At 36.4% G+C, this 23,785-nt stretch overlaps 1 protein-coding gene across 1 annotated transcript; it reads right to left on the minus strand.

The window, feature by feature from the left end:
• Positions 1-200: 200 nt before the first annotated feature.
• On the minus strand, positions 201-22,209 carry LOC131050792 (putative receptor-like protein kinase At3g47110). Its single transcript, XM_057985060.2, has 5 exons — positions 21,324-22,209; positions 20,562-20,636; positions 13,874-13,979; positions 13,320-13,743; positions 201-281 (listed from the first exon to the last, which is right to left on the minus strand). Exons 1-5 carry the CDS (start codon positions 22,207-22,209, stop codon positions 201-203), a joined length of 1,572 nt encoding a protein of 523 aa, XP_057841043.2.
• Between the last annotated feature and the right edge of the window lie 1,576 nt (positions 22,210-23,785).

Raw genomic sequence — 23,785 nt, forward strand, 5'->3', positions numbered from 1 at the left:
AAGCAAAATGTTGTTTTTAATGTGAGTCTTTGACTGCGTCCTGCATGAGATTCGTTAGTAGTTTCATTCTTAGTCTTCGTCACACGTAACGCCAAGATGCTGCACAGAGAATTAGTACCAAAAAACCATAATGCAAGAAACAAATTGCAAACAAACAAACTTGCAAGTGAAAACAACTATTTTTACCCCTGTTTCTGGCCTCACATAGGCACAGATCCCTTCTGCACAGGCGCAGGAGTGTCAAGAAAGGTCTGAATTGCCCTGTTTCTTAAGTTTTTCACCTGCAAACAGCTCAAAAAGCACTCAAAACATGGTTAAATGGTTAGTTCACGTCGGGTTCACCAATTAATGTAGATAGGAATTTGGAAACCATCAAAGCAATATAAACATTAGCTTAGCTCAATCACAAAAACTAGATTGCAATGACAAGTCCTAATAACATTCAATAGAGATACTGAAAACAAGACATTCAAATCAAATGCAAACCATTACAAACGCGAATATCTCCTCCAGAATTCTCCATTGTCCTTCTTTCTCCTTCAAATTAGTGTGTTTGTGGATCTCACCTACAAGTGCATAAGCATAATATGAAAGCAAGATTGACAAGACAGCATAAGGATACTAGAAGCATGATTGATTCCCCTCCCTGATTGAAGAAATTCATCCAATTTATAGATAAATTGGAGAAAAGACAAGACTAGCATGAAGAGATTTGAAAGGAAATTCAAATCAAGAATAGCAAAATTATGACAAGTGTATGAAAAATTGCTATGCAAGGAGTTATGACAATTTATGACAATTTATGACAAATTGCCATACAAGAAGTTATGACAAGAATTTGAAATAGAAATCGAAATTTAGGAATCTAGAAGAAATTAGAAAATTAGGTGAATTAATTAATACTTTTTCATTCATTAATTAATTCACAAAAAGAGAAGGAATTAGCCAATTAAATAAAAATTTAATTGTGACAAGAAGACTTAGGATAAATAAATAAATTATTTAACCTAGAGGGAAAATGACAATCAAGATTAAATGAATAAATCATAAAATCCTAGAAAATGAATTAGAAATGCAAGGACGACAATTAGGTCTTGACAAAAGATAATTGATGTCGATTCAATCATGATTTTAATTGACAGAGGATCAATGCTGATAAACGATTGAGATTGGTTGACGAATTGACCAAGATTGATAAAGAGACCAACGATTGAGATTGGTTGACGAATTGACCAAGATTGATAAAGAGACCAAATTGAAAGGCACCAATTGAAGAGGAACAATAATTGATCCAAATTGACACGATTAAAAAGAACAACGATCGACAACAAATTGATCGCAAAATTGACGAGATTGACCAGAGGACAAGGACCGATGATGAATCGATCGCAAAATGACAAGATTGACAAGAGAACAACGATCGATGACAAATCGATTGCAAAATTGATGAGATTGACTAGAGGACAAGGATCGATGACAAATCAATCGCAAAATGACAAGATTGACAAGAACAATGATCGATGACAAATTGATCGCAAAATTGACGAGATTGACAAGGACGAGGATTGATGACAAATCGATCGCAAAATGACAAGATTAAAAAGAACAACGATCGATGACAAATTGATTGCAAAATTGACGAGATTGACCAGAGGACAAGGATCGATGACGAATTGATCGTAAAATGACAAGATTGACAAGAGAACAACGATCGATGACAAATCGATTGTTGTATTGATGAGATTGACCAGAGGACAAGGATCGATGACAAATCGATCGCAAAATGACAAGATTGACAAGAGGACAAAACCCTAATTTGAAAGCAATAAAAATGAAGAATGCAGAAGAAGGACTCAATGCTCGCAAATGATAAAGACCAAATGCGCAACATAGAAGAAATGTTAATGTGACGCAAAAACCCTAAAATAAGGCAATGCGCAAATGTTAAAGTATGACTCCGCAAGCGTTGACCATTTTTAGATGTCTACACATAGAAAAATTCAAAGAACTCAATACATTTGAGTTACAAGGCGAATTCTTTTGTTGTTCATACAAAAAAGAGAGCAAGAACTACAGAGAATAGAAAGAGAAGAATCACTTATATTCAAAAAGGCTGCAATGCTTTAAAATTTTGAAAAACTTGGTTGCCTTTGACTGATGTTGACTGATGCTCCTCCTTAAAAGCATCTCTCTAACTGGTTGTGAATCATCTTCTTCAGTTGTTGGGCGGATGGAGTTGAAAACCCCTCAAAATTAGGGCCAAAACTAGAGTGTACTTGTTGATTTTGCTCAAAAGACTCCCCTTGACTAATAGACAACCCTTGGGAGCCCTCAAATCAGGGGTTAGACTGCTGATTTAACCCATATATCCTCCACAAAATGTGGGATTTGCTTTTGGACGACCTCCCTTGACTCTTTATTTTTTTTTGTATTTTGAGTTTGGTGGTATTAGTGACCAATTTGAATTTGAAGTTCAAATTTCATTATGACAATCAACCCTTATGATACTTTCTCAAATATATATTCATCTTATCCATGCTAAATCTTACTTTATGTTGCTACTGGGGTGAGATCATGAAGAGAGTCTACTACACTAACTTCACTTTTTTATGGTGACTCATTTATTGCTTTTGGTGTTAGGGTTAATGATCACCATCTTCTCTGTTGTGACAGTGACTAAATCATTGTGAAGATTGTGTGTGGACTACATCATCTTTGCTACTAATGGCAGTGAATGTCATTTCTTTGCACTACTTGAACTAGGAATTCATAAAAACTTTTGACATCTTTGTATCAATGAAGACCTTGTTCTTCATCTCTTTCCTTAACCCCTAGTGATACAAATCCCTGTACTTTTATAATGAGATTGATACAATTTTACAATGAGACTATGCATCCTTTATCATTGTATTCTATTTCTTTTGACAGTCTTATTATCCTCTTGGGCTTTTTTCCTTGTGCACAATGTGAGCTACTCCTATCATCCATCATTGTTTTGATATATCAAATCAGACCTTTTTGCCCTCATATCACTATGATCATATTATTTGATGGCTTCATCTATTCAAAACAATTGCTATGATAGTCTAAATGATAAGACTATAAAGTCTTCTTATATGCTTTATATGACTGTACACATACCTTTGATTTGATAAAGTTTTAGAATTATTCTTCATACATTATTGTGTCATATTGAGAATTTATACCTTAGCCTTTTGATGATCTCATCCACTGTTAATATAACAGTGATCCTTTGACTTCTTTTGTGACTATTCTCAATTGTATTTGAACTTGCTTTAAGTATGACAAGATTATCTTTGCTATATGATATTCTCCTTACTGTCAAACTACTCATTATCCAATAGTCCCAATGACTATTATTTGTTCCTAGTTTCCTTGAAAATCACATTGTGAAAGCTTTGTAAGTGTAGTTTTCATAGATTTGTGACTATAAAAGCTTATTGACAATGACAATTGTATCCTTTGATCCATAAGTCTTTTAATTTTTGTATTTCTTATATGATCGTAATCAATCACTGTTTTTCCACCATTTTGACCTATAAGGTCATTGTGATTGTCTTAGATCATTTGCTCAGTACTATCAATTTTGGCATGATCTTATTCTAATGCCTCTGATGGAAAGCTCTAAGGTCTACACTGTCACTAGAGACTATGAGTGTTATATCTCTGTGTATTGTCCTTGTACTCTCTCTACATTGATACTTCTAACCTTTTGGACCTTTTGTGTCCTATCAGAGATTTTGCTTCATGTTTGCACCAAGGTTTCTAATGGTTGTTAAAACCTTTCCATAACTTGCCCTATCACAAGCACCATCCATGTATACAGTATCCATATAACTACAACCACAACCCATACCATGAGAACACTGCTCCTATATCTTCTTATCAATCATATCCAAGCAACCTAGATGCTGGTTTTAGTTCAAATAGCCCTATTACACCAATGAACCAGTATGGTCATCATACTTAACACCCTCACACTCCTGCTCAACCTTTGTATCAGCCAATATGTAATCAGAATTAGTCCCAAGAAGACATTTTTTATGCCAACCAACATGATTATTCACATAATCAAACTCGAGAGCACCCTTATAAGCATGTGTTGGATCTTATCCAAAAGCTTAACCGAGTGTTATTGAGTTTGTTTCAAAGTCTCAACCATATGGAGACTAATGATATCAAAAGGGGATTGTCATTTATGGATAAGTTGTTGGCTGACATTAAGATGAAACAAAAGTTTATTAAGTAGCAGTAGGAGTTGGCTAAACAATCTTATTTTTATGATCAAGGGTTAGAGACACAAAGGTTACAGTTTGAAGAAAATCTTGAGAAAGAAATCATTGCAAAATAGGAGTATATGAAGCACTTGCTTGCACAGGTGCAGAGGCAAGAACCTCAATCAACCTTTTGTGTTCCAAGTCAAGTTGTGAAGGAAGAAGTTCCCAAGCACAAGTCTCCAAATTTTAAACAAGACTTACCTTCTAAGTCCATAATTCCGCATAGTAAGCCTCCTTATAACCCTCAAGGGTCATATTTTCCACCCTGGGAGATTCCTCTATCAACCATAAAAATGGAACCATGCTTTAACATACGGAAAGCTGAAGAAGAGCAACCCATTGATCAGGATGACTTACTTCTCTAGGAGAAGATTAGAAATGTAAATCCTTTGCATTTAGCTATAAGGTGTTACCAATTGCAGTAGAAAAATATTGAATAGGAGAAGACCTCTCAAGATGGATCTTCCATTGTTTTTGCTAATAATTCTCTTACTTCTGCTGAAAATGATCCAAATGTAATAACAAGAAAATGGGGCATTGGACTATGAAGAAGAGCATAAAACTAAATCTATCACCTTTTTCCAGGATATGAGATTTAATTTTCATGAGCATTTTATGAATGAGATAGGTAATGTTTAGCTTTATGAAGAGATGTGCACAGACATAATTGGACAGTTTTGCTCAAAGTTGGAAGATAAAGAATCAATTTTTTTGCAAATTGAGGGTGATCAATTTGATCTGCAAGGTGCAAGAAAGAGTTGATCTTTTTATTTGGTGAGTTGCCTTGTTCTGTTGACAAGGATGAAGATTCAAAGCAACAAGAAGATGTTGGAGGCCTTGGTGAGTTGTTGGTGTATGCTGATGAATGTGAGTTTGAAATTTTAGCTCATGAAAAGGAAAGTATAGGCAACACTATTTAGGGACATGCAAATATTGAGGTGCATAGATTTTCCCGTCAAGTTGAACAAGTCCCTAAATCAGAGTTATTCCTCCACAAAGAGGATGATTTCTATGTTTTATCAAAGCCTGATGAGGGCTGCATTAAGCCTAAAATCAATCCTTATGCCCAAAGAAGTCAAGAATACATTGATGAGGACATGTTTTGGAATGACTTAAAGACTTGTTGTACTAGTTTGGATTCCAAACCAACACCTCTAGGTGAGGTTAGCCATGAATAGCATGATCATACTGAGGAAGTTACCATTTTTTCACCAAGTCAATCACAGGAGATAGACCTTCCTAGCCAACAAGACAATAAGATGGTAGTCCATGGACAAGAGATTAGCAAGGAAAACCCAAGCTTTATCCTTATAAAAGGTTGTCCTATTAGGTACTTAGCCCAGATGGAGTCCAATAAAGCACCCACGCATGAAGCTTTAGTTGAAGATGGTATCAAGGATGCATTTACAACTAGACAAGAGTTTGTTCAACTCTCTTATCCTCTTTGGAACAACAATAAATATGATATATTTGATGAGGTAAGTGGACTTGTTCACCTCTTTCAAGAGGTAGTACTTCATCTTGTTGGACATTTTTCTATGTCTCCTCTCTCCTTAGATGTCCTTAAGCATGCAAGTCATTGTAAATTGAGAAGAAAGGGAAGCTACTTCAGTCATCCTGTAAATGGTTTTCTTTAGGTTGGTGTTTTGTTGGTTAGGTTAGAAGTAGGTTAGGTGTTTTTGAATTCAATAAGGTGTTGTAACATATTATTTCAGTCAAGTGTTTGAGTTTGCAGAAGTCTGGTCTGAGTCTTAAGTGTTGTCATATGTTTCTAACAACGGGGTTGCAAGTCAAATCTGAGTTGGTTCAAGGTTTCCAAGACTCATGTGCCCAATGGATGTCATAAAGGCAACTAGTCAAGATTTTTAGCAGGCAAATATACCCAAGATGTTGCCAAAAATGTTACCTATTTTTACATTAAGGTAAAAATAGCCTATGAGAGGCCCTAAGTCTTATTAGAGGTTTTAGAAAGGTTTAAACTCTTTGAGGATTTATTTTTTAAATCACCTCTAAAGCCTTGAAATGGTAATATTTGTCTTTGGTTTCCCATAGAAGCTCTTATAAACCATTTTTCCTATGTTGATTTTATTCAAGCGGTCAAACTTCATGTTTAAGAGGGAAAAGAGGGAAAATAAAATCTCCACGTTGCATTGAGAAATGGGGAAAATTTGTTCATTAGAAGTTACTGTTAAGTAGCAGTAAACCCTAGGTTAATAAGTTTTGTGTAATTTATAGTTCGATATTGTATGATGGCGGTCATGAACAATGAGATTGAAGATACACAACACGTTGCATTCTCAAAAAAGCTTTGAACATGTTGTAAGAGTTGAAGTCCACATGTAGAGAGACTTTGAGATAAATTTAATGCATCTTATAGGCAAGCCCCTTACCTTGCAATTATTCTTTGGGTTTATTCATGTGATAATACTTGATAGTATCAAGTTGCATGAGATGTGTAAAGTTTTTATGTCAAGGAAATGATGTTTTCCTTGTCTTTTTAGATCCATTGTTTTAAGGTTTTCAATAGTTGGAATGTTTTTGTTAAGAAAAAGTCACGAGGGAAATGTGAGATCTATAACAGTAGTATTATCAACATTATAAAGACTTTATTCTAAGAATAGAATGAGATATGTGTCTCAGAGCATAGAGTAGCCCTTTTCAAAGGCAGATCTGTATGAGTTATAAAGAGAATTTCCAAAAGATGTAAAGAGGCAATGTTTAGGGCTTGGTAAAGTTGTTGCAGATATCTAGGAAAAAAGCAGTGGCCTAATAATGATAACAGTGATGAAGCCCAAGAATATAGACCTCGTGAGTAGATCTCAGTTCATAAAGGTTGCTCAAAGACTTAATCACCAATACCCAAGGCCATTTATGATTAATGTTGCAAAAAGATTCTTATAATAGCAGTCAAGAGGAATCATCAAATACAGTGAGCATCTCGAAGCTCTTTGATAATGCATTCATAGGGCGGTGAGTTTGTAATAAACTACAGTGACAAAGCTAACTAAAGCATTAACAAGCAGTCTCTCCACTGTCATGGCCAAAGACCTTGGGATCTTAAGCTCCAACAGTCATACCACAAAGAAAAATCTGAGATACAAGACTAGGTAGGACTGTAAACACAATCACATTCCAAAGTCACATGTCTCAAAGCAATCTTCACTCACAGAACCCGCAGTCAAAAGAGTAGCAAATAAATCTAATGGACAAGGGCTAAATCACTGTCAAAACAATCCACACTCAGTGTAGGTATATGGATAGAAAGAGTAGTCATGAACCAATCATAGAGTAGCTTGAAAACATTCTCCTAAGACTGTCATGACAACTATGAAGAGACAAATCAGTGTATCGGATTACAAAGGGAATAAAGAAATTCATTACCAAGAAAACCAAGAGTGGTGTGATGAAGATCTTCAAAAGTGTAGTCACGGTGATCTCATAAATGATAGTGTTCTTGATAGATAAGAAGATTTCTCATAGTCATGAAGACAACTTCAAGACACAGTCATATTCATCAGTAGATCATTCTCAAAGTGAAAGCCTGCAACAGTCATAGATTTATCTAAGGGTCGATATATTGAAAAGAAGAGAGAGAAGTTATAAGATCCATTATCTTAGTCAAAAACATAGAATGCATCTTCATGGACAAAGACAGTGTCATGTAGCATCATATGATAGCTACTAGTGTGGCAATATTCATCATAGCATCCATCCAAGAGCAGCAGATGAGGTCATAAGATGGAAACCATAAGGATTTGCATGATAAAGTGGTCATTAAGCTTTCATTCATGAATGATGATCAACACCATCAAAACATAGAGATGAAGAGACAGTATTCAAGACTTGAATAATATAAGGAGGAAAATACAGTCTCCAAGTATAGAAGACAGTCATATGTTTTGATTTGCTTGTATCAAGAAGATAATGATGATGTGCAGTGAAAGAAACCTTGGAGAGCAGTATGAGAGCCACCAATGCAGCAAATATAGTCTAAAAGATGCAGCCCTAGTCAAAGAGTGCAGTCATAAATATGGAAAGAAATGGTCACAGAGAATGGCACATAGTGAGGAATAATGATAGTGAGTTGGTCAAAGAGTATAGTAGCAAAGACCAAGTTTTTGCTACAAGTTCATTGTGTAATAGGAAGTCAGAGTCTAAGCCATAAAAGTAGAGGGTCTGTGATTAAGAGCAACCATGGAGCAATCCCAAGTATTATTCATGGTAATCTCAGAGGTAAGATAAGTAGTGCAATGAAAGGACAGTCATAGAAATCCCTGAGATTATATGAAGATGCCAAAAGACTCATAGAGATAATAGAGTGCAGCCTAAAGGTTGTGGTTGCAGTTATAGGGATACTGTATACATGGATGTTGCTTGTGACAGGGCAAGTTATGGAAAGGTTTTAAAAGCCATTAGAAACCTTGGTGAAAACATGAAGCAAAATCTCTAATAAGAAGGAGAAGGTCCAAAAGGTTAGAAGTATCAATGTAGAGAGTGAGTACAAGGGCAATACACAGAGATGTAGCACTCACAGTCTCTAGTGACAGTGAAGACCTCAGAGATTTCCATCAGAGGCATTAGAGTGAGATCATGCCAAAATTGACAGTATTGAGAAAAGGATCTAAGACAATCACAATGACCTTATAGGTCAAAACAGTGAAAAAGCAGTGATTGATTACAGTCATATAAGAAATACAGACATCAAAAGACTTATGGATCAAAGGATTCAATCATCATTGTCAATAAGATTTGATAGTCACAAATCTAAGAAAACTATAGTTACAAAGCTTGCACAATGTGATTTTCAAGGAAACTAGGAACAAATAACAGCCATTGGGACTATTGGATAATGAGCAGTCTGACGGTAAGGAGAATATCATATAGCAAAGGTAATCTTGTCATAGTTAAAGGTAGTTCAAATACAGTTGAGAACAGTCACAAAAAAAGTCAAAAGATCACTAAAAATATTAACAGTGGATGACATCATCAAAAGGCTAAGGTATAAATTATCAATATGACATAGTCATGTATGGAGAACAGTTCTAAACCTTTGTCAAATCAAAGGCATATGTACAGTCATATAAAGCTTATAAGAAGGTTGTTATAGTCTTATCATTTAGAATATCATAGCCATTGTTTTGAATAGATGAAGCCATCAAATAATATGATCACAGTGATATGAGGGCACATAGGTCTGATTTGATATATCAGAACAGTGATGAATGATAGCAACAGCTCACATTGCGCACAAGGCAAAAAGCCCAAGAGAATAATAAGATTGTCAAAAGCAATAGAATACAATGATAAAGGATACATAGCCTCATTGTAAAATTGTATCAATCTCATTATAAAAGTACAGGGATTTTGTATCACCAGGGGTTAAGGAAAGAGATGAAGAACAAGGTCTTCATTGAGACAAAGGTGTCAAAAGTTTTTGTGAATTCCCAATTCAAGTAGTGCAAAGAAATAACATTCACTGTCATTAGTAGCAAAGATGGTGTAGTCCACACATAGTCTTCACAGTGATTTAGTCATTGTCACAACATAGAAGATGGTGATCATTAACCCTAACATCAAAAGCAAGAAATGAGTCACAACAAAATAGTGAAGTTATTGCAGTAGACTCTCTCCATGATCTCACCCCAGTAGCAACGTACACTAAGATTGAGCATGAATAAGATGAATATATGTTTGAACAAGTATCATAAGGGATGATTGTCATAATGAAATTTGAACATCAATTTCAAATTGGTCATTAATGCCACCAAACTCAAAATACAAAAAAAAAATAAGGAGTCAAGGGAGGTCGTCCAAAAGAAAATCCCACATTTTGTGGAGGATTTATGGGTCAAATCAGCAATCTAACCCCTGATTTGAGGGCCCCCGAGGGTTCTCAATTAGTCCAGGGGAGTCTTTTGAGAAAAATCAGTGAGTAAACTCCAGTTTTGGCCCTGATTTTGAGGGGTTTTCAACTCCATCCGCCCAACAACTGAAGAAAATGATTCACAACCAGTTAGAGAGCTAATTTTAAGGAGCATTAGTCAACATCAGTCAAAGACAGCCAAGCATTTCAAATTTTTAAAACCTTGGAGCCTTTTTTAATATAAGTGATTCTTCTCTTTAGTTCTTGCTCTCTTTTCTATATGAACATCAAAAGAATTTGCCTTGTAACTCAAATGTATTGAGTTCTTTGAATTTTTCTATGCATTGTAATCAAATTGTTCTTCAAAATTAATGAGAAAGCAACTATTGCTACTCATTTGTCTTGTCAAATTCACTATTTTTGTATGGTTTTTTATGAAATCTATTGTGATGATTATAATCCTTTATATTCATTTCATCTTTGCAATGTTTTGGGCAAGTAGTCTTAAGTGTTGATCAGGTTATATGTTGTGTAGAAACTTCATTCCAACAAGAATATTGTATGAATTCATGCCATCTTTATGTAAACTGGAATAAGCTACTGTCATATGAAATATTTATGGTCCACCTAAGCATAAACAAGTTGTGAACATGGCTATTTCTAGTTGATTAGGTTGTAATCAGTCAATTCAAAAACAGAAAATTACACATTTTGATGCATCACCTACTAGTATCAGTAATTTCATTTCCAAAGCACTCTTCTATCCCTTTTCCAATCAAAGTCATTAGTTTTAGGATATCAAAAGGGGAGCCAGCCCATAACCTAGAGGCTCATCCTCACAATGAGAAACCCACAGGCTTGAGGATGTTTCCATGTTTCACGTGATTGTTGAACTTTCAGCTTAACTCTCGGGTGCAAATCTTAGTGACAATAGCTATAATGGAGAGATTTAGGGCCAGGTTTGAATTAACAAAGCAATTCTTCACCATTCATAGAATGTGTACACAAAGAATTAATAGTGAACTCAAAAGCTTTCATTGCCTAGTCACCAGCCATATGCCTACTCTGTTTGACAAAGAGAGAAGCAGAGCAGAGGGAGAGAAGGTCCTGAGATCCAATACAGAGTGGATAGCTTACATCAGGACAATTCAAAATCAGATACTTCCTGGTATTACTTCAGATGATGCACTACTCAACAAGAAGTTGGGGTCATACATGGATGCACTATCAAGACTTGATAGTGGTATGACCAGAATGGAGGTAGCCAGATCAGAAATTGCAGACGAGGAATACCAACGACACCTCAAGGCTCTTCAGGACCTCAAGCAGCATGGATTTGGAGATTTCTAATCACTTCCTCTTTCTTTTTCTATGTCTTTCTAAAATTTAATATCTTGAATTTTTGAATTCATAGTTTCCCTTCCTTTTTGTAATTTTAATTTTCTTTTTCTTCTTCTTGGTGAAAAAATATCTGATGATATATTTCTTGAAGACTTTAGAGACATGTCCTCCCACTACACCACCACTTTTGTCACCTCCACTAGAAATGCCACTGGATTTGTTGCTATACTATATGACACATGTCATTACATACTTACTGTAACTACTAATTTCTCGAAAATTATATTGCCTTTCATGAGACACTCGTAGAAATATTATATTGTAAATTTTATCTTATTATCGTCTCCAAACTTAAAGCCTTGATCCTTGTCCCCGAAACGTCTCTCCACATCCTTGCATCCTTGCGTCCCCGTCAGGAAACTTGTAGACCAGATTGTCCCCTATGTGCAAGCTTTAGCATCTCATTTCCATTCCGTTATTGGTGGCAAAGGTGTGCGAATTGTCGTTTCTATTTTGCCTGTACTTGTCTTGCATGAAAGAGCGAATCCCAGACTAAAATTTTCTTATTTAGTAGGTGATGCAATAGAATCAGATTGGATGTCTGGTATCAAACGAAACCTCTGATTGCAGGACTGTTAAAACAAATCAGATTTACTCTATTTTCCCTGAATCCAGGAAGCTTCCAAACGGTGGGAACGGGGCCTATAAAAAAGTTAGAACTATGAAAACATAGAAAAAAATGCAGCTTCTTTCCTGCAATTAGAAGAGTAACCTTTCCTGGGTCTGCAACAGGGCTCAGCATAAGAGTGGACTGGCTGTATAATTGATCAACAGGAGTACCTTGTACTGATGTGAGCCTCACTATAGGTACCTTGGATTTTCTTTCATATTAGTGTTTGTTTTGTTCACTGTGACTGTTGTGAGTTGTCACTGTCTGGGTGGCTGAATATCACCTGTTTTTGTGTCAAGGCACAATCTCGACTTGGCTCTATAATTGCAATCTGAAGATTTTAATAAATTATGAGTTTCAATTTTCTTTTAGTTATTTTCAAGTTTCTGCTATGTAAATCTGGTTTGCAGGAGTTTGTCGATTTTTTCCTGATCCACTCCAGCTGCATCAATTTACTTCATAAATATTCTAGTTTATAGCCGAAACTAATAATAAACAATTTGATGCAAAGAGATCTCTGAACCTTCAAGATTCAGATCTCTGTAGCCATAGCTATAGCCACAACTATCTTCTGGATTATTCAGGCCTTTTTACCATAGAATCTCTGTTCTTAACGTCTTTGGATGCTCTGATACTAAATTGATGCAGAGAAATCTTTGAACCTGCAAGCTAAATTCCAAAAGATAACCCTGTCCTGGTAATCATTACTCAAGGCTACAGTATCAAAACAACGGAAGTTAATGATGAAGAATCATGTTAAACTTATACGCAAAGAAGATACAGCAAAGTTTTAACTCATGATCAAACAAATGAAGCGACAGAACGCAGTTTATAGGAAGAATTACTCCAGCAAATAATCAACATACGATACAGTTAATATTCTATTACCCTTTTTCCCATCTCATCAAATGCTTTCCTAAATATAGGACAAAGATGCCCACACAGAACCAGATTCCTAATCTAACTCTCTAAGATGAAAACACGGTTAATCAAACTTGTAATTGATATTCGTATCACCTTTACCAGAATAGCAAGCAGATTCACCTGCTACTATTATTTGAAAGTCAATTTCCCTGACTCGGTGGCGAACAGAGTACATAACAATTTAGGAAGTTGACTGAAATGTTGAAGTACTCTGATCCTTTACTGCAAGATCTCTTGCACGTCTCCTGCTGATTGCCATTTCGTAGAGATCATGTTGATATTTAGAATCCACTGTTCTCCCTTCAAACATGTCCTCAATACATTCCAACATCTCCACAACTTCCGCCATACTTGGCCGGTCTTTAGGTGAATCTTTGGAGCACAACAAGGCTACTTTAATCAGTTGAATAATATAATTGCATGTAGCATCTGTAACACCTCCATTGCACAACAGCAAGCTATCATCAACCACCTCTGAAATCCTATCAGGAAAAGCCATACTAACCCACATGCGCAAGCTGAGTCTATCAACAAACATCTGATGGGTTGGTCTCTTTCCTGTTAACATCTCCAATAACAGAATTCCATAGCTGTAAACATCTCCCTTAGGTGAGATCCTTCCACCAACTCCATACTCTGCATCAAACCTATGTCAGTTTCCAGTTCCACCAATTAAAACAGTATTGGTCAGTAAAGAAAAATAATGGTTTAAACTTTACCAGGGGCAATGTAGCCTAAAGCGCCTTTCAGTGTCGTTGATGCTGAAAATGAATGCACAGAACTTTCAATAGTATATGGGCGTTTCCAAAATCAGCTATATGTGCTGTCATATAGAAGTCCAGAAGTACATTGTTGGGCTTCAAATCACAGTGAGCAATTTGAACTGAACAATCATGATGGAGATATGCCAAAATCACAGGCAATGTCCTTGGCTATCTGCAATCGGGTCTGTAAATTCATTTTACCTACACCCCCAATATTACACTTACGAGTATCACAATGCAAATGCTTTGCCAGGTTTCCATTAGGCATGAACTCAAAAACCAAACCTTTGAAGTCAAGATTGGAGCATGAGGTTAAGACTTTTATTATATTTCGGTGTTTGGCTTTACTCAGCATTTGGTATTTGTTGGGTGAACATTTTGTCACCAGCGTACTAATAATAAAATATATAATTCACACAACGCTATGCAGAGAAATTAATCTTTCCTCTCATCAAGGAGAGGTTTCCTATGAAATTTCTCCTCTAATTAATAAGAAATTAAATTTGTGAGTTGGTGTTGGGCATATAACACTCTTTTGTCAGAATTTATGTATTTTCCCTTCACCTAGTTACAATTTCTCTACCTCTTCAGATACTTAAAGAGAAGAACTATAAATCTAACAAACTACACCAAGAGTTACTATTAAGCAGCACAGTCTCCTTTAAGGTAACGCTAATTCACACTGATCGTTACAAATTAAACAATTAGAAACTCAGCTTAAAGCTCAAAGTCTTCAAGTACAGATTTCTAATCCATTAAACTACAAATAACCGCAACAATACAAAGTTTACCACAAGTCACTTAAATTATCAGCAGATTTTCTCAAGTATGCTAAGAGCACAAAGTCTATTTGCAAGATTTGAGAGCTCTCTAACCACGCAGCAATATCTTAAAGATCAAAGAAGTAAAGATAATATATATTCAATGAACATAGGAACATTAAATTATCTAAACGATTTTCTTGATACAACACAAAGTTTGTGATCAACGAAACTGTTTTCTTTATTTGTTTGATTGAATTTTCACCACAAAAGCCCAAAGTCTTAATTGGGATAAAAATTCGGCAGAGTTTTGCTAAGTATGAAAAAAGATAAAATATTTACAAAAAGGTCTTCCTTATATAGGAAAAGAAGTTGAGAAAAAGGTGGGCACAGTTGACTTATTCAACTGCACAGTCCCATTTTACTACAATTACTACATAAAGAAAACGTGCGGCTGCACAAAAATTGACAACATCTATCGATGCAGCTACATGAAGAAAGGGTGCCAAAAGGGGGTACTTCATTCTTGATTCTCTTCTTCATTGGATTTCTGGAAACCTTCGAATTTAGCAAGGATGGCTTTGATCTCTGCTTCGTTCGGCATCAAGGTAGAACTTGTGATGATTTGGATGCGGGACATTGCATCTTGAATCTTCACCTGTTTCTTTTTAACATCCTTCAACATGGATGCGAGGACTTCAAAGCTGACCTAAATTTCTAACAGTTTATCAAATGTATCAAGCAAGAAATCTTGTCTCGTGCATTGATCCATCAAGGAAAGGAATTCATGTGTGACAACTTCAGCAGTGACGAGATTTTGATTGCCATCATATAAATAGCAAGGGAGATCACCAACTTTGGCAAAAATAAGGTCAACCTCATCATCACCTTCTTTCTTCTCCTAATCCAGCTCTGCAATCATTAACTTCATTGTCTCTTGCTTATGAGACAATAAAGACAAGATCTGAATGTACTTCTCCCTTGTGGGAATTACCTTATTCTCAACCAGGACATCTATCCTAAAGTCCTCCATTTTGCTCCACAAGGTAGTACTTTTCACAACTTCCTCAATCTCCTGTGATAAAGATGTTTTGAGTCTTTGCATCCAACTCTGGATTACTTCATAATCAAACAATAGTTCCACTGTTGAGCTCAAAAGATGAGAGCCTTCTAACCTTAGCCGTGAAATCCACTCATCCATCACCCGGCCTTTAGCTCCCACCTATTCAATCTTCTTGAGAGCTTCGGTATCTATTGAGGATCCTATAGGCTCAATCTCTTGAGAAGATTGTGTGACTTTTAGAAGAACGTTGGTCAGCTATTCACACTTCTGCTTCAAGATATTTTTCTCATCCCTCTCCTGATCCAATCTTCTCAATAAAGAATTAAGGGCTGTCTGAGAATCTAATTTCACACTCTCATGTGTTTCCACCCCGAGCTCTACGACCTGCATGGTATAATCTTCAGATTGTATGTTGCTTTTGTCCTTGTCTAACAATGGCACCATAACTTCAGCATATTTTCTCTTGGAAGCTGGGTCTACTACCACCCGAGATATTGTCTTTGGCTTTTTCGTTCCCTTAGGCTTTGGAGGAACTAAAAGTTCAAAGTCAAACTCATCAAGAGATATCACCTATTTTGTCCTCTTAGGGGCCACTACTTCCATCCAAGGGGGTAATTTTGGATTGGATGATGGAGTAGTAGCTCCTTGCTGACTTGGAGCTGAAACTTCGGGAGCAGGTTGGCTAGAACTTGGAGCAATTGTGAGTGTTACTGATGGTGTTGATATTGAGGTATCTAATGGAACATTTGTTGCTGCTACCTCTTTAATTACAGATGGGAGAGTTGAGGGTGCCATGAATGTAACTTCAGCACTTACCAACGGAGGAATTATTGTGGTGGTGATGGTAGTGACGGGTAAATCTACTGAAACTTGTTCTGCAAGTGCATCTTGCAAGGTTTCATTAAAATCCATCATGGTGGATTCAAAAGTGGATGAAGGGATATCATCTAAATTAGAGAAGTTGGTTATTGTAAAAAACTGACCAACAGTCTCCGATTGCGTCATACCCATACTTAGATCTCCATCTTCTTGAAAATCTTGATCCTCTTCATCAAAGTCAGATTCAATAGAGTGGATGACTACTTGTGAAGCGGTCGAGGTATCTACTTCATCTAGATGTGATACTTCTTCTACCTGTACTTCCTCTTGTTGAGGAATCTCACCTTCTTCAACCTCCTTTCCCTTTTCAACTTCACTAGCAGACAGTTGTTCTGGCTCTTTCGCTACTACTTCCTATGATGCGGATGATGATTCACCCTTCTTCGACCCTTTAACTGTAAATTTGATTTTGGGTCCTTTAACCTTTGATTGTACCACAGGAGTTGAGGATAGTGCTTGTGGGTCTGCCCTTCTCTTTGTTCTTGTTTCAGCTGTAGTTGTCTTGCCCAATGGGCCATCACTGTTGTCATCATCTCCCGAACTAGCAGGAAGTTGTTTTATCCTGAGGTTTTTCTTTACCAGCCATGCATTGGTGTTTGCTAAGATAGAAGAGATCCTCTGAGTAATAGATTTGCTTTCTTTCTTCGACCATTGCACAAGTGGAAGTGGGGAGTCAGCAATCTTCCTCTCATAATAGACAGGGTCCACTATGTCATTTGTGTCTTCCATGGTCATTGGGATCTTAGCTAAATCCAAATTTTCAATTTGTTCTACAGTAAGGCGGCTGAAATCCATCCTTCTTATATCCTCCTCATTCTGACAATCTGCCCAAACATCCTCAAACCTGTAAACATGAGTATAAGTCCTTTTGAGTTTGTTCTTTATACCATGAAAATCAAAATTGGTTCGGGCCTTGAACCTTCTCATGGTATTCCACTGCATTTCCTCCTCCATATTTTTGGCCTTGGGATTGGTTAGCACTGAGTATCTGCCAATTGATTCTGGGAATTTCAGCCCAGTCTTATGTGCTTGTGATTGTTTTTCATGCACACTAATTAGTTGTCTGCACAACTCCATAAGGACAATTTTGTCTGAAAGGAACCTTGGAAGAATGAAGGGCTCACCTGAGAAACATCCCATTCAGATATAGGTGAATGTGGGAAACTACAGAAATACACACCCAAAATGAGACACCTTGCTGTAAGCGGCCTCTGATATTCTTCTCTTCTGTAGGCCTTTATCAAAAATGCACTTCCATATAGCAAAGAAGGCGCCATTAACCCTCCTTTAATGATTACCTTAATTCTTGATAGCTAGTTGGTCATAGTACTCCCAAACAGGCACCACTCTTCTGTCACCCTTGGTAGACAAGCTTGGATATTGCCTCATTGAAGCAGCTACGTAAACCAGGTACGAGGTCATGTAAAACTTCAGTGTTACCTTGACCTCCTTCAATTGAGCACAAAGCGCATCACTAATCTGCTCTCCCCAATCAATTCTCGTGGCCCCCTTTCTGATTATATTTATGTAATAAGACATCCAGTTTTGAAAATAATGAGTGTCTTTTAACCCTCTCACTCTGGATAACATGGTAACCATGTCGTTATATTCCTCATTAAAATCACTCTTGTGGAAGGACTTAGGCCATCGTGAGGTGAGGGAACTTCTTGCAGTAGAGAGATAAACAGTATTGATCACCTTTTTGTATTTATCCTCATGTTTCTCATAGTACTCTTGAGCACTCTCTTGAGAGATATCAGCTACTTCTTCAACTGATGAACCTTTGAAGATACTATTGAAGAATACGTTGTCTAGGGTCATGATGACATTCTGATCTTCATCTTTTACTTATCTTGTGTTTGGATCAAAGTGATCAGCTACTACCAGTACAAATTCAGGATCATGAGCCGCAACTGGGAAAGATGCATACTTATGCAGCTCAAATTTGATTAAACTGGTTAGACGAGTAGGAGCCTTTTGAACCCGGTCAACAAATTTTTGCATATCAACATGCCCAATTTCAATGTCTCTGATCTCCTTAATATTTGAATCTATTGAACTCTCTGGGTACAGATTCAAGTACATGTCATACTTGTATTTCATCTTTCTTGATGATGCTTTACTTGGAGAAGGTTCCAACTGACCTGAGGAAGACTTGGGCTTGTTGTGAGGGAGCTTTGACATTCGTGATGACTGTATTCAACACTGATGATTAGCTATTCATCATTATCAAAATCAATTTTTCTCAAACGGATCGAAAAACGGGACTCAAAACAGGCTTAGGAGTAAAACTGCCAAAAATAGCAGGTCGAGGAAAAAAGTCCAACCTGCTCTTTTGAAAACAAAAATTGCACATCGGACTTTAAAGTCTGAAATGTAATTAAAAAATAACTTGATCAACACATCGAACTTTAAAGTCCGATGTGCAATATGGAAAGGGTTATCAACACATCGGAATTTAAAGTCCAATGTGTCAAACTGGGGAAAACAATAACACATTGGACTTTAAAGTCCAATATGTTAGGGAAAAACTTGAAACAAACACATCGGACTTTAAAGTCCGATGTGCAACCTAGAAAAGATTAAAGGCGCATCGGACTTTAAAGTCCGATGTGCTTACAAAGGGGAAAGACAACTGGTTGACATGTCGGGTTTTAAAACCCGACATGTCAACCTACTCCCCTCCGCATATCGGATTTTAAAGTCTGATATGCGAAGGTTTAGATCCCGCATATCGGACTTTAAAATCCAATATGTGGAGATACTTTTCTCCAGCTGCACACCGGACTTTAAAGTCCGGTATGCAGCTTTAGAAGGGGGACTTCGGAGGGCAATCGGGTTTTGAAGTCCGATTGTCCTCTGAAACAAGGGAGACAATCGGACTACAAAATCTAATTGTCTTCCGAAAGAGAAACCCAAAAAGAAAAACAAAAATAAAAAGGAAAGACAACCAAAACGCAAACCTGAAAAAGAAACCCGAAAAGACATAAAATAAAAACCCTACCTCGCAGCAATGGAGATGCAAAAATCTGGCAATGGAACGATCTAAACTGAGTCAAGGCGAGCGAAATCCGAGGAGGGCGCACAGAGGAGATGGAAGAAACAAACGATAATGCAAAAATTAATAAAATAAACCAAAAAGAGGCTTTAAATAATAAAACCCTAATTAGCAATAAATGTGAAATTAAAGCCAACTTGCAGTGCATGTCAGACTTTAAAGTCCGACATGCACTCTTAGGACAAACCACCTGCAGTTCGGACTTTAAAATCTGAATTGGAGGCTAAGAAAACCCACAAATACACATCGGACTTTAAAATCCGAAGTGTATTTAGCAAAAAGAACTCTGCAGTTCGGACTTTAAAGTCCGAACTATAGGTAAACCTGCAAACTTAAAGGAACAAGGAAAATAATAAAAACGGAAAACAAGGAACAAAACGAACTAACCAAACAAGTCGATTTAGCTCTCCAAAAGACCATAAGGTACGAAACAGACCAGTTTCGTAGGGTTGCCTCACGATTTTGGCCTTGCTGAAATCGAGGACAACAGCATTCAATGCTGAAACTTTTATGAGTTGCTTCATTCTCCAAATTGAGAGCCTTGACAATTATCAATGTTCCATTATCCAAAACTCCTTTATATACAGAGCCAATGCTACCAACTCCTAACAAGTTACTCTTGCCAAATCCATTACTTGCAGTACTGAGCTCCTTCTATGAGATTCGAGGATGTGGAAGCTCTATTGAAGGTTCCACGTACCCCTTCAGATATAAATATTTGTACAAAAGTAAAACATATAAGACGAACACGACTAGAGAGGGGATAACATAAATCATGTATTTAAACAATGTATGAAAGTGTCTAAGGCCACCTGGTGACCCTTCGGGTGCTTCTCCAGGTCACCCTGCACTTGGGTCTCCTTTGAATGGTGGCGTCGTGAGGTTTGTAAAAGGTCGTCCCCTTTTAGGAATTTCTCCTATTAAACAAATTGTATGAAACGTTCAGAAAGTTCAGCACTGAAAGGCATATTATGAGCAATAACACTATGCTGCGTTAAAATTATTAACATCGGAGCTGTAAATAAAAAATTAACAATTAAAAATCATAAGTTTTAAATTATTTTGAATTATTTTGTTCTCATTCAATTTAATGATAGATTATAAAGTGTGATCTCAAATGTTATTCAAAAACTAGTACATAATAAATTGCAGAAATTTACTCGCATAATTCTATATATTGTGAAAATCTCATCCAAAAAGATCATGCAATCCTAATTAGAGAACAAATATCATACCAGATAATTTGTTGTTGTAGGAGAGATCCACGTTGCGAGATATTGCAATACGGAAACTGAATCTGGAACTGGACCTTCAAACATGTTATGTGAGAGATTAATATTCTAGATTAGAACCGCCTCCAATACTAATTGGAATTTCACCAGATAATTGATTTATGGATACCATTCCCAAATTAATTTCAGCTGGCAGGCTTCCTTGTAGTGAATTCCAAGACAGATTGAAGTAAAACTGTAAATTTTTAAGACCCGTAACTTATGGTGGTATGTTTCCAGTGAGATTATTATGGGATAGGTCAAATAGTTCTAGTAACTGACAGTTGCCAAACTGAGGGGTATCGTTCCATTAAATTTGTTGTTATCAAGTTGAAGGTGCCTCAGCTGAGTAAGGTTGCCAATAGTGGTAGGAATTTGTCCACTAAGTCGGTTAAATGAGAGAGAAAGTAGCCCTAGACTCGTAAACTGACCAATCTCCCAGGGAATGGGCCCCTGTAATTTATTTTGGCCTAGATACAATCTTTCCAAGTCCTTGAGCATTTCTAATTCAGATGGAATGGGGCCAGTCAATGCATTTCCAGTGAAATTTATCAATATCAATTTGGTTAGGTTGCCAATTTCTTGAGGTATTCTCCCTCCTATAAGGTTTTGTTGTAAGGACAATACAGTGAGTTCGGCAGACAGATTGCCAATGGAAGGGAACAAATTCTCAGCGAGATGGTTAAAGCCCAAGTATAAAGTTTTCAGGGAAGAGCAATTAATAAGAGCTGAAAGAAAGGGCAAAGTCCTTGAGCTGGTGAGGAAGTTATCATACAGTAAAAGACGTTGGAGAGAACTCAACTTACGCAATTGCAGAGGCACATTGCCATTGAGACTGTTGAGGCTGAGGTCAAGAAATTTCAGTTTGGAACAATTTCCTAGAGATGTTGGTATTGGCCCACTAAGCTGATTCCCCAACAGATGCAGTTCTTTCAGATTGCTGAGATTCTGGCCGAGATCTGGAATAACATCATGGAAAGAGTTATTAGAGATATCTAACACCTCTAGAGAGGAAAGATTTCCCAAAACAGGAGAAATCTGACTCACTAAACCCAAACTCTCAAGATTTACTGTTGACACTCTCATCAATTTATTGCATGAAATGCCTGTCCAGTTGCAGACGTTAGTGTTGACATCCCAAACTGACAAAAAACTGTTTGGATCAGAAGTGAGGGAATTCTTGAAGGCAAGGAGAGCCTGCTCATCGTTGAAGGAGCCATTGTCATTGGAAGGGGCAGATGAGCACAACTGAAGAGAAAACAGAAGAAAATGCACAGCCAGGGGATTAATGGCTAATTGGTATCTGATTGAATGCATTATCGAGCAATCTACACACAAAAAAAAATTATGAAAGATTGGTATCCACAATTGAACTTGTGTGCATGCTAACCGTAACTAGAGCACATTGCGTATGTAGTTTCCGTATTGCAATATCTGCACATTGTGTTTCTGGGGTTAACTAGAGCGCATTGGTAATCACCAATCACCATTAAAGACCCGGTCAATGAAAATTTTAAAATATATGAAAGTCAACATCTGGTCTCCAATTGTTGACTATACAGAATTTTTTTAATGGCGAGTTCCGTATATCCACAAACGACATAAGCAAGCGTTAGAAAACATATGAAAAAACGTAACCAAAACACAAATCATTTAGTAAAATAGAAAAAAAGAGGTGGGATTGGTCAAGGTTCGTTGTCCACTTTCTTTTAGAAGTTCTAATATACTTTAACACTTACAATACCATAATTTTTTAACAATTAAATAAAATTATTTTGAAACATATTACAACCACAAATTCTAAACAAAATAAACACAAAATCTTACAAATTAATTTGGTATAGTACTAGTGTAAATTTGTAAGATTTTGTGTTTATTTTGTTTAGAATTTGGTATATACTTTAACACAATTAATTTGGTATAGTACTAGTGTAAATTTGTAAGATTTTGTGTTTATTTTGTTTAGAATTTGTGGTCAAGTAATATGTTTCAAAATAATTTTATTTAATTGTTGTTTTAGTGTTTTCTAATAAAAATTATGGTATTGTAAGTGTCAAGTTCAAATATTTTAGCTTGTAAGTAATATCTATTGTTATGATTTAGTAAAAGAGTCATCTTATCATGACCCTGAGGTGTAGACCAGTTGGTCAAGCCATTGAAAGACATGGATGATTGACATAGGTTCAAACCTTGTCTAGACAAAAAAGCTGGTTTAACTAGCCACGCCCAAGGTGGGTCCCCTGCAAGTTATCATGTGGCCTAGATGATTAGTCTCACCTTACCTGGACTGACTCAGCAACAAGATCCAAGGCCAAGTTGTGGGGATACCTCTAAGATAACAACAACAACAAAACAAAACAAAAAAAGAGTCATCTTATCAAGAGTTAAAAGTAAGTGAGTTAAAAGTGTGGTACAACAAAATGGCACCTACAATTTGGTGTAGAATAAAGAAACTAATATGAATTGTGATTGATTTAGATCATTTGAGTTAAAAAGGTTGAAAATCAAAGAATTTGTAAAATTTTGCCAACTTCTACACAAAATTGGGCTAAATTAAGTACAAGAATAACATATCTAAAGAAAAAAAGTCAAAATAAATGTAAAACTAGTTAACAAACAAATGAAATATGCACAAATCTCATAATAACAAAATACCTTAACAATGTGAATACTTAACTCATATCCACTAAATTTATGGATTTATTTTCCCATACTTTTTCCACTTGTATAAGTCTACCATTCATTTAAGTGTTCCAAGGAAGTATTAGCTACCAATCATAAAAGATAGAGGACATAATGAACTTGAATAACAAGGTGGACAATAATAAGACAACTTAGAGTTGTAAATATCGAATTCCAAGTAGGAGGTCTAGCTAGATAGCTAAAGGTGAAG

The sequence above is a fragment of the Cryptomeria japonica genome, chromosome 2, assembly GCF_030272615.1.
Source record: "Cryptomeria japonica chromosome 2, Sugi_1.0, whole genome shotgun sequence".
NCBI lineage: Eukaryota > Viridiplantae > Streptophyta > Pinopsida > Cupressales > Cupressaceae > Cryptomeria > Cryptomeria japonica.